The 11,131-nt window shown below is 39.1% G+C and overlaps 2 protein-coding genes across 3 annotated transcripts; one reads left to right on the forward strand and one right to left on the reverse strand.

The window, feature by feature from the left end:
• Window positions 1-1,585: 1,585 nt before the first annotated feature.
• LOC126761889 (uncharacterized) lies at window positions 1,586-5,289 on the reverse strand. Of its 2 annotated transcripts, none has more exons than XM_050478323.1 (4): window positions 5,067-5,289; window positions 3,498-4,582; window positions 3,223-3,434; window positions 1,586-3,152 (listed from the first exon to the last, which is right to left on the reverse strand). In XM_050478323.1, the coding sequence occupies exons 2-4, from the start codon at window positions 4,542-4,544 to the stop codon at window positions 1,757-1,759; spliced, it is 2,655 nt and encodes an 884-aa protein (XP_050334280.1). In that variant the 5' UTR covers window positions 4,545-4,582; window positions 5,067-5,289; the 3' UTR covers window positions 1,586-1,756. The 2 variants fall into 2 exon arrangements, with proteins under 2 accessions (XP_050334280.1, XP_050334281.1); XM_050478324.1 differs by lacking the exon at window positions 5,067-5,289 and adding an exon at window positions 4,718-4,742.
• Window positions 5,290-8,686: 3,397 nt separating this feature from the next.
• Window positions 8,687-11,131, forward strand: LOC126763476 (uncharacterized protein KIAA1143 homolog). Its single transcript, XM_050481010.1, has 3 exons — window positions 8,687-8,895; window positions 8,950-9,082; window positions 10,863-11,131. The coding sequence occupies exons 1-3, from the start codon at window positions 8,788-8,790 to the stop codon at window positions 11,129-11,131; spliced, it is 510 nt and encodes a 169-aa protein (XP_050336967.1). The 5' UTR covers window positions 8,687-8,787.

Here is an 11,131-nt window from a genome sequence, read left to right on the forward strand (position 1 = left end):
ATGAAAGGAGGTCTCAGATAAGAGACCCCGCTTTGGATTACCGCAGTCAATAGAAGTATGAGCTGTACGGGATACACGACGACATTGATATAGTTCAGCGGATTAAGAGGCAGCAGCTGCGCTGGCTAGGTCATGTTGTTCGAATGGACGAAAACACTCCAGCTCTGAGAGAGAACTTTGTTAGAGGAAAACCTCCACTCCGTTAGAAAGACCAGGTGGTGAAGGACCGGGCTACACTTGGAATCTCCAAATAGCGCCAAACAGGATAATAAAGAAGAAACGAGCTCTTGGCTCTGATTTTATAAGATGAATACCTGGGCATCTATTCCAATCATCATAACAGGTCAACTAAAAATTCCCCGACCTCCCCCATTAATAGCGCTAGGCGTGTGTATAATAAATTTGAAAGATGTCGGATTATTAGTTTGTGAATGAGCGTGAATCTGAGTGAAGCCACTTTTGTTATTGTGGAAAATATTGATAAAAAGGAAATTCGCGTTTGATAAAATTTTGTTTTGTGAAGGGAAGGAATACAGTTGAGGCAAAAACTTGGCTTGATGACGAGTTTCTAGATTAGTATGCGAAGTTTAGACGTGGTGAAATTAGCACCGAAGACAATCAACGCATTGGACGTCCAAGAGAGGCTGGTTTTCTGGGATCCACAATTGCTGTACGTTTCATAGAAGTGTGTCTTGGGGAAACTCGCTGTTATCTACTCAAAGGCGACCTAGTTAAGAAACTTTTTCTTTTATATTTTTCAGGATTTGTTTCTTCAACTAAGTCTTATACAGTTACAACAGCTGCCATGGTCCATTTTATATCCTGAAAAGTGTATGTACTATAAAGTTTGCAATGAAGTTTGTTTAGGAAAAGACCCTGAATGGCAAAAATCAACGGCGTAGCATGCCGTTATCCCCTGTATATCTGTTGGTATATACCGTCTGTGTGTCTGTATATACCTGAACGTTCTTTTCTTCTGCTTATTTGTCGATCGACTTTAGAATATACTATAGCTGCCATACAAACTGATCGATCAAATAGCATTTAACTTTTTTATTATACTTTATGGATGTAAGCGGCGATCTAAAGAGAGAATTAGCCTTTAGGGAAAAATTTACGTGTAACTCCTGTACTTGGACTTGGAGTGGCTTGAAGGAACCCTACATAAAACTCTGAAAATCAATTAAAGACCATTTTAATGAATATAGATGTGATATCCGCTGAGAATTGTTGAATATTTTTCGTATCTTCTACTAAAAAGTTTGTCTGCTGCGAGATGTAAGCATCTGTTTGGAGCAGTTCTTACAAGATCTCTGCTTTCCAAAATGAAACTGTGGACAGAAACTCATAGTCACTCTATACAATGAACATATTCACCTCAACATGCCTGATCTTTTAAACGATTCCTGTACACTATGTAGACATAAAGTGAACCTTTGCTCCCCGCAGATCCTTAGTATACAATATTTGTATATCCATAGACTTCCTCGAAGAGTTCCTTAAGCAATGCAGAACTCAAACAAAAAATACAGAATACAAAAAAAAATGTAAGTACTCACAAATTCATATTAGAAAAACGAAGTGGTCTAATTAATTAATTTTATTGCACATTGTCAGAAAGGACAAGTATTGCCAAACTAATACATTTCAATTGTTTTTAATACACCTAACAATCCCTTGTAGCCTTTTAATGTCACAATTTGGTATTTTAGTAATGCATACGAGTATATGGTATAATAGATATTTGCTCAATCCCCTAGACATATTGTAACTTTCGGCAATTGCATAGCCATTTTATGATGCGAGCATTGCGCTCAACAATTGATGGTGGCTCCGAGGGTCGATATGGTTGTGTAGTTTGTGGTTGTGTTTCGGTGCTATCCGGAAGACGCATTGAATCCACAGTACTCACATCTGAGAAGAACACGGTACTAGAACATTCGGAATCTGTATCGGCACTCTTACGCCGCCTGGGTACACTATAGATCTCATGGAATTTTTCATCATTCAAGCCCAGACGATCAAAAAACTTTTCGAGCTCCTCAAAATTACCATCCGTACCGGGCGGCATGTCGAGAGAGACCGGTTGCTCGCGTTCATTTGATTTTGGGCCACTATTCATCATATCCACCGCCAGTGTTGATGACGATTGCGTAAGAGGTTCAACATAGTTTTTGCCAGGCGATGCATAAGTGTCTGTTGAAAAACATTTAGGAAAAAAGTATGTATGCTGATCCATTTCGCTGTGATAGGGCTCGACGCGTTCCACACTTTGCGCCGCAATGCTGCTGGGAAGCGACGGCGCATTTGGCAGTGAAATACGATTGCGACTTTTGAAGCGTATACAACGTTGTCGTTTGAATTGTATAGGCGGTGGACTAATGTCTTCAATTGACGGTGCCGAGCCGGGGCTCTGAGCGGCCGAGCTCTTTGGTGATTTCAAACTACCGCTACTATAGACAGAAGTACTAAAGAGTTGTTGTTGTTCCTGTTCACGATTTTGCGATTGTTGTTGTTGATGATGTAGTTGCAAAGTTTGGAAGCTGGGTATATTTGAGAAACGTGTCTCTTCCATATCATAATGCGGCACTGAGGGTGAAGGTGGTGTATAGTCATCCTGAAAGGCTTCCGGCACTTCGGGTGTCGGAAAATTAAAGAAATAATCATCTGACTCGAAACGTACACCACCTTTACAGCGGCATTCAGCACAATCACCAATGCTGGAGCGCAAATACGAAGGCGAAGCATAACCGATGCCGGCGCCATTTGAATTCGCGCTATGCTGTGTCGATGAACCAGAGTCACGACGGTACTCCATGGGTGTGGGTATGGTATTAAGACAACAATTCTTGCTACTAGCCTGTGCGTACATATCACGATCAATACTGTCACGTTGCTGGCGATAACAAGGTTCACTGCGATGCGTATAATGACCCGATGAACCGCCCGAGTCGCGATTGAGCGAAGACTCGCCGGCCGATTTGATTGAACGATTACCCCGACTGCAGCAGCTGAGGATTTCACTGTGCGGTGAATGACGACTTATTTGCGAGTGTAAATCAGGTAATGATTTATGGCTATTGATATTATACTGTGAGTTCGGATCGGTGGCCATTTCATGGGAGTGTGAATGTGAGCGCTGATAGTTGTAACTACCAAAAAATTACAAACAAAACTATTATTTAACGCGGAAACAATAGAAAGCTCCTCATGTGCACTTACCGGGTGCGTGATTCATTTTTGCCGGAATCGGCTGCATACTCTGCTGGGGGACTAATGGGCCGATAGTTCTCGGTTAGCACTAACGGCTCATCGCCACTGCTATTTTCAGCGCCATAACTATAGATATTATCAAATGATTGTGGCGATAGGAATGAGGGTGGTGGCAGTCGTATGCCCGTATCGTCATCATTCGAGAAGCTGACAGAAGTTAGCTGTAAGTTGTAGAAAGTATGAGTTAGTAACAAGTCTACGTGGATATACGAAAAACTAGTCACCTCTTTGCCGCCGAGACCACCACGTCCGCTGATCTTATTTGAGAATTCCATTTTGCGCAGTAGATCGCTGCGATAACTGCGACCCAAACCGCCAGCTGTGCGTTCCCTTGCTGTTTCGCCAGCACTACCCCTCTCCAACAACATACGTACCTTATTCTGCAACAGGCTATTCGAGGTAGGCGCACTGTGGCGTGCTGTACTACCCATATGGGCATGATGATCATGGTGATGATGATGATGTTGATAGGTATTGGAGCGGCTACTTTGATGTAGTGCTGACGCTGAAGTATTCGGTACACTAAAACGATGTTCGGCGCGCGTATCACGTGTATCCACCAGCTCAGAGGAATAACATGGCGGCTTGTAGCGGCTAACACCGCCCAAGTCATCACGTGCATCCATGCTGCTGCGTCCACGTTTACCAGCGCTGGCGATGGTGGCAGCGCGATAACTAGACTGATGTAATCTCTCCATAACCGTATCGGATTTAATGAAAAACGGTTTCGTTTCGGCCAATAACTCCACAGCCGATTTGCGTTTATTGTGATGCCGCCCACCACGATAGAGACTCGGATGACCCCAATAGTTGCGGCAAGGATCGGTGCCGACTGTTGCCTGGCCGCCTGTATAGGAATGTTGATGTAAACTAACACCACCACCACCGCCACCACCAGCACCACCACCGGTACCAGCACTCGCAACAGCACCATTGCCGCCACCAACCGACAAATAGTTCACAGGTGGCAGAGTGGAGTTGAAGGATTGCGACTGGTGAGCGGTGAGTGCAAGCGAATTGCTGAGCGTGCCGACATTGCCACATACCCCAACACCGCGGTCCACACTGCCGACTCCAACGCCATACAAGTGATGATGCTTGCTGAGCGACGCATTCGACCGCGACGAATATTTTGGCATTTTATTGGTGGTGGCGTACATAGGCGTGGATGTTGGATGCTGTGTACGATGCGCTAGACTGGCACAGGATATATTGCTGCCATGATGCTGACGCGGACTTGAGCTGCCACAACCGTGCACCACTGCAGCCATTTGCTGGATGTGAAACCACTTTTGTTGTTGCAAAGGCGCTGTTGGATGAAAAATGAAAATTTTAAATTTACAATTTTTTTTTATATTTTTCACAAAAAAAAATATTGCTAATTGGCAAAAAATTTTCAATGGAATATGTTGCGTCGAGTGTCCTTATAATTTGTGGCCTTTACCAGTGCTCGGCGAGACCTTGCAATGGAAAAGCTCGGCAGCACAGCAACAAATAACCGCATTTAAGGGAGGCCAAGCAGCTTGGCAGTGACATGCGCAGCAGCGAGAGCGGCTTGAGATACTGAAATGTTGCTTTTTTTCATGTGAAGGAATTTAATTTGCCATACTATTTATTTGCCGAAAATTCCTGCCCAACTTTTTCACTTGTTAGCACCCGTTATTAATAATATATTTATATATTTTTTTGTAATTTTCATTAATTTGAAAACTCACTTTCTGTTGCACGAGCTTTGTAGCAGCAATTACATGTATGTATGTCTATAATATATAGCGTTTAATTTATGTGCTTACCTGTTATTCAACTTAATATTTATTGCACAAACTATATACAATTCATAAAAATATTGTTTGATCTTTCACACATTTCGTTTATAACATTAACTGCTTTCTACGCTGTTTCTACATAGTATATATGTCTTTGGGACAATTTATTTACTTAAATTTGCAATAATTTGCACTTCTTCTTAACCGTTAACTGCGTTTATCTGCACTACCTTATTTTGTCTACTGACAACATTTATACAATAAATTTTGGTCCAGCTTTTTATGTTGAGCAAGAGAGCCAGTCATATAGGCAGCCCGTAAGTTTGTTAAGGTTTTGAAAAACTTTGATGATAAAAGCTCCGTAGGGCTTACGCCTTGCCTAACTCTCACATTAATGTGTTTGTGGCTTTGCCATATTTAAACAACATCCTACGAATTGTCATTGTCCGTTAGTTCGATTCTTAAACAAATATTAAGTTTATAAATGATTTAAATTTTCCGTAAAAGTTGAATGATTTTCTACCATAAAGATTTTTGTTATTATATAGAGGCGTATTCTTAAGTGAAGCAAGAGACCTCTTCTCTATGACTTCTTGAAACGGGGTTGGATCTATACCCCGACATATGCAATATACATATGTCCTTGCATGCAATGAGTCCCCGCATGACACTGGCCACCTCTTTGCATGCGTCACCAAACCCACTCATCTCACACCCCTCTCCCTTTGGTCCGACCCCGTCGAAACAGCGCGTGGGATTTCCGTTGGATGCCGTCGAGGATAACTTAGCTAATCCTTACCATCTTAACGGGTATCAGGAACGCATTACAACAACAACAACCACTTCTCTATGACCAAACAAATAATATGTTTTCGAATTTTGATCATCACTTAGATTTTAATTCCGGAGAGACGCGACTACTTTTCATTCTTGGTAGGTTCTCTTTACATAAATAGCAGGGGTTTTTCAGAAGCGTGGTTTCCAATAAAACAATACTTTTTCCGAAGTTTATCTTTTTGACAGCTGCTACTCAATTTATACACAGTTTGGTTTGCCATTTCATAATGAACATACTTTCTAAGGAACAACGTTTGCAAATCGTTCAAATTTATTACCAAAATAATAGCTTGGATCACGCGATAAATCGTGGGCTGCGTCCAATATTCGATCGACATAATCGCCCTGCAAAATCGGCAATTTGAGCAACCATGGATCGGTTTGGAACCACGTTTACTTTAGTGGAATATGTGCATCTTGAGACACGTCGTACAGTAGGCACCGAAGACACTATTGCTGTTGTTGAGCAAAGTATAGAAAACGACCCTAATAAGTCCACCCTTCATCGTGCACAACAATCGGTGCTGTGAACATCCGTTTTATGGAAGATTTTGCGGACCAGCCCTTAATTTGCGGGCTTACCAAGTCCAACTCGTTTATCCAACGTTCAATGGGCCAGATTCGATTAGGGTACCGATCCCAATCGACCCGACCCCAAAGTCCAGCGATAAAGCTCGCTTTTAGTTTAATGGGATATTATTAAACAAAATTATCGCAGTTAGAGTGATGATGTTCCACAAGCCATTATTGAGATGCCGTTTTATCCTAAAAAATTCACTGTTTGGTGTGCTCTACATACAGGGGAATCGATTATCCACATTTGTTCATAAACTAAGCCAGCCGTAATGGGACAGTCAATAGGGAACTCTATAGGACCATGTTCAATGGCTGGTTCGTACCTATAATAGAGAATGTTAATGTGGACGACCTTTGGTTGCAACAAGACGACGCTACATGTCATACAACCAACGAAATATCAATTTCAATGCCACCCTTTATATCACTATGATCAAAAGCCTTTGACCGAGTGATCGCGCGAAATGGAAAACACAATTCTTATCTTGTAATACCAACATTATCTAGAATTCTCAAGTTATGATATTTATCCAATCAGCAGACCACTGAATGGTATTCATAGGGTAAAAGTTATCCAAAGCGTTCGAAGTCGGACCGCATGGTTTTAACCAGAACATTTGGAATCACTTGGAATTATTTTCATAGACTACCTCGAACATGGTAAAAGAATTAATATAAATACTATACGCTATAGGATAAATTATGCCTGGAGTTCAAAGCATTGTATAAACCGATAGACTTATGCAATGGCTCAAAGCCAAGCATCATTGCCAAGACAGCCATTAGTCTGTAATACAAGCGATGAATTGAAAGAATTATAAGCAAATCAAGATGGAAACAACTGGGTCTGGAAGCTTTGCACTATCGAAGCGGTATCGAAATGTTCGAAGACCGTAACATCAACTTTACTTTACATGTGGATTATCTCGAAGAAATATGGGGGTTTATTTTCATTCTAAAACACATTTTTTTTCGTTAAGTCAAATACTTTTAAGCTTATGCAGTATATTATCATAGCTTAGAACCTCTCCTCTCTATAAAATGCATGCTATAACGCTTTTTTGAACAACTTATTTGGTCTTTAAACAGATAACTCAAAGATCAAGATAAATCTCAAAACAAAAATTGATGTCAATTGGCTTGGACATGAGCTACCAGAACTCAAAATAATCGATTCATATATTTACATACATATAACTTCAATACCGTTTTAAAACAATTATCTTGAATATTAGGTTTCATAAGCGCTAAATAAAGGCTACATTGATCTACATAAATATAACTTCACCATAAACAGATTTCCGTCGAAAGTTTTTCGTTTTTTTTTAATATTTTAATAGGTTATACCTTCAGAAATAACATACTAAAGTTTTAAACCAATAACTTAAATAGTTTTTGAGTTTTAGCTTTCTGAATTGTAGCTGCTCAGCCCAATCAGCTCCATCAGTGTATCCCTAAACGCGTATTTTTCGACTTATCTGGAGTGTTTTAATTTATTTACATACATACATATGTACATATGTATGTATGTATGTGCTATATGTGTATTATCGATGGAAAATTAAAATCTACATTATATAAATAAAAACAATGTGTTAATTTTAAAAGGTAGTTTTATTTCTATTGATTATGAGAAAAATACAAAAATATCATATAACACACAACTGCAGGAGAAACTGTACCTTATTGACATACGCATACACTAGATATACATATGTATGTATGTATATAACGCATGCACAACTTTTTTTCGCCCACCACTGTGTGCATCTATAAGATTAAATATCTAGTTTTGCATTTTGTTTGACATGCTGTCCTGATTTCGTGCTTTGTTTTGCTTCGCCAAAATTCACATTTCCGTTTTGCTTCAAGTTTCGTCTTCGCAGTGTTGCTAGATTACTAGAACACAAGAAACGTCAAAGAATTATTGTCCAACAATAAGACTTTATGAAAACAAAAACAATATTTATTACACATTAAGTTAAAAAATTTTTAATTTTTCATAGTATTAAATCTATACAACTGCATGATCTAATACGAATTCATATACTTATTAATTAAAATGTTTTTGTTTACTTGGTGTCCACCCTGTTTTCAGATCATGAGTCAAAAAGATGTCATGAAATTAGCGGCAAAACGTGAGCGTTTTCATAGAAGTTACCGCGTATTTTATTACTTTGTGAAGACTTTAGCATATTTGTTTTGATTCTTAATTTTATTATATATCCGAAAGATTGTGAATGCATGTGTATTTTGAATGTTTTATTCCATTTAAACTTATGTGTCACTGCATGTTAAAACGTGCGTAGATTGGTAAAGAGGGAGTGTACCAATTATGTCTGGGAAGCGTAATATATCGTACGTTAAACCACAAGATCCCAGTTTTTTAGCCAAGTTAAAGTCACAAATCGGATATAAAGAAGGGCCAACTGTGGAAACCAAGGTAATTATAAGACGCACTTTGCTTGTTTGAAAACATTAATGAGGAAACCTTTAGCGTCAAAAAGTTGATTTCGACGACCATAGCTCAGATAGCGACCGCGAAGAGGAGAAGCCCCAAATCGTTGTTTTGCAGAGTGGAGATTTGACAGCTGAAGAAGTGCAGAAAGAGGAAGCTCGAATCGCAAAAGGTACAAGTTTTTATTTAGAAAATTGAGTGTAAATACTATATAGCGAAAACATTGAGCTCTATATCAAAATACAGCAAAAATAATTTGTCACATATGTACGAATGTGTATACATATGTATATTAGTCAAGGTAAAAAAGTCACAACTTTATAGTATAGTATATACATATATATATATACGTATTATAATATAAGTATGTACGTATGCATGTTGGTGCGCAGAAAATCAGACACCGTCCCCCACAATGTGGATGTCCGTCCGTCTGTTCTGTCATTTTTTATAATTGTTATTGTACTCCTTTTTGCTTTGTTTTTGTTGTTTACGCTGGTAGAGTGTTGCCTGACTGGCTCTTGCTTGTCAATTTTAGCTGTCAGTTTAGTTCAGTTCAGTTGAGTCAGAGTCGAGCGTTGTGTCGTTTTCTTTGCTTTAACCGTTTCGTCCACGCTTTTTCCTCATTTTCGCCAACTGCAAAATTTAATTTAACAAAAAAGTGGAAAAATCGAAAGGTATATGAAAAAGTGGAGTTTTCGCACTTGGTGTCCTGTTTTAAATTAGTTATTTTATTATATGCTATCGCATTATATATGTACATATTAGTGTGTGCAAAGATGTTTAAAAAAATTTCATTGTTGCTCAAAAGTTTAAGCCATGCAATAAATCATTTATTTTCTATACTAAAAACAAAAATAAAGTGAAAACAAATGTTTAAAAGCGAAGGAAAAACTACTTTTTATGGATATCAACCAACTTTTATAATTGCTCAACTGAAATGCGCAATGTCCTCGGTAAAAGATACCTAACCTATAAATTTTTGGCCCAGAGGAGTCCCATATAAGTTGGACCTCATACCACCGCCTACCTATTATTTTTACGTAGCCACGCCTCGGTGGTCCGTCGTTTTCTTCAATGCCCGTCTGCATCACCATCAAGGCTGCAAGCAATGCTGTACACCAATTTAAGACACCTCGACTACCACCGTTGCAAGCTACATGCCAGCGGAGCACCCTTGATGCGGTGACACACGCACACGTTTAGACAGTATACTGGGGCTCCGCTAAAGCAAACCGACCGATGAAAAATTGTGTGAAAGAGAAATTGGTGAAGCAGGCAACAGCTGCCTAGTAGCAGTTGGCATAGTCGCTGCGGGGTAATGAGACGTTAAAAGGGAAAAGAACAGCGAACGGTTGTGCAAAAAGCAAAGTTAACGAATAAAGAAGTAAAAAAAACAGACTAAATTAAAGAGGAAAAGAGAATGGCAAGTGGTTTCGTCCAAGCCAGTAATGAATAGAATTTGGAGCGTCGAATGTGGCAAGAGATGCGGGGTGAGGTAAAAGTATATGGCATGAAGAGTGAGGAGCGTTTGGATGGCGGTAGCGGGTTGGCAGGCTGAAGGCTGTCACGATAAACCCAAGCGATACAAACAGACATTTTTGACGCTAATATGTATGACCATATGTACGCTTGTGGGGTAAAAGGGGGAGGAAAGTAGATCATTGAGAAGCTAGAAACTAAAGAACATACATACATATGTACATATATATAATAAAAGTAACGAATATAATATACATGTGTATATAATATTTAATATAACTTTTTCGACGACCAAGATAATTTCAACAAAATTCAAGAAACTCCGATCATTAGTATAAACTAATGTATAATATAAGAAGTGAAAACCTACATATAAATATTTCGTGCATATTAATATATTTTGAAGTTCTCGTAAAATAATAGAGATCAATTTATACTAAAATATTAATCTTTATATTTTATTCTTACAGAAGCAGCGGAGGCAAAAGCCGATCTCAGTAAACCAATAGTGTTCCAGAAGCGAAAAGAAACTCAGAGTATAAACTCCGAAGAATTGACAAGTGCCGGCAGCTCAAAATCCAATAATCATATTTCCAACACCTCTCAAACAATCAAAAAAGTCGAAAGTAGGAAGGAAAAATCAAACAAAGGCGAATCCAAGTCACTTAAAAAGAAGAAGGACAACCAAAAAAGCAAGCTATCGTTTGACGCCGACGAGGAGGAAGACGACGACGTATAA

The sequence above is a fragment of the Bactrocera neohumeralis genome, chromosome 6 (assembly GCF_024586455.1).
Source record: "Bactrocera neohumeralis isolate Rockhampton chromosome 6, APGP_CSIRO_Bneo_wtdbg2-racon-allhic-juicebox.fasta_v2, whole genome shotgun sequence".
Lineage (NCBI taxonomy): Eukaryota > Metazoa > Arthropoda > Insecta > Diptera > Tephritidae > Bactrocera > Bactrocera neohumeralis.

Coding starts and splice junctions, on each gene's coding strand:
- LOC126761889 (XM_050478323.1), bottom strand. CDS start 4,544: ATGGCTGCAGTGGTGCACGGTTGTGGCAGCTCAAGTCCGCGTCAGCAT. Junction 3,435..3,497: donor GTGGTCTCGGCGGCAAAGAG/GTGACTAGTTTT, acceptor TACAACTTACAG/CTAACTTCTGTCAGCTTCTC. Junction 3,153..3,222: donor AAAAATGAATCACGCACCCG/GTAAGTGCACAT, acceptor ATTTTTTGGTAG/TTACAACTATCAGCGCTCAC.
- LOC126763476 (XM_050481010.1), top strand. CDS start 8,788: ATGTCTGGGAAGCGTAATATATCGTACGTTAAACCACAAGATCCCAGT. Junction 8,896..8,949: donor GGCCAACTGTGGAAACCAAG/GTAATTATAAGA, acceptor GGAAACCTTTAG/CGTCAAAAAGTTGATTTCGA. Junction 9,083..10,862: donor GGAAGCTCGAATCGCAAAAG/GTACAAGTTTTT, acceptor TTATTCTTACAG/AAGCAGCGGAGGCAAAAGCC.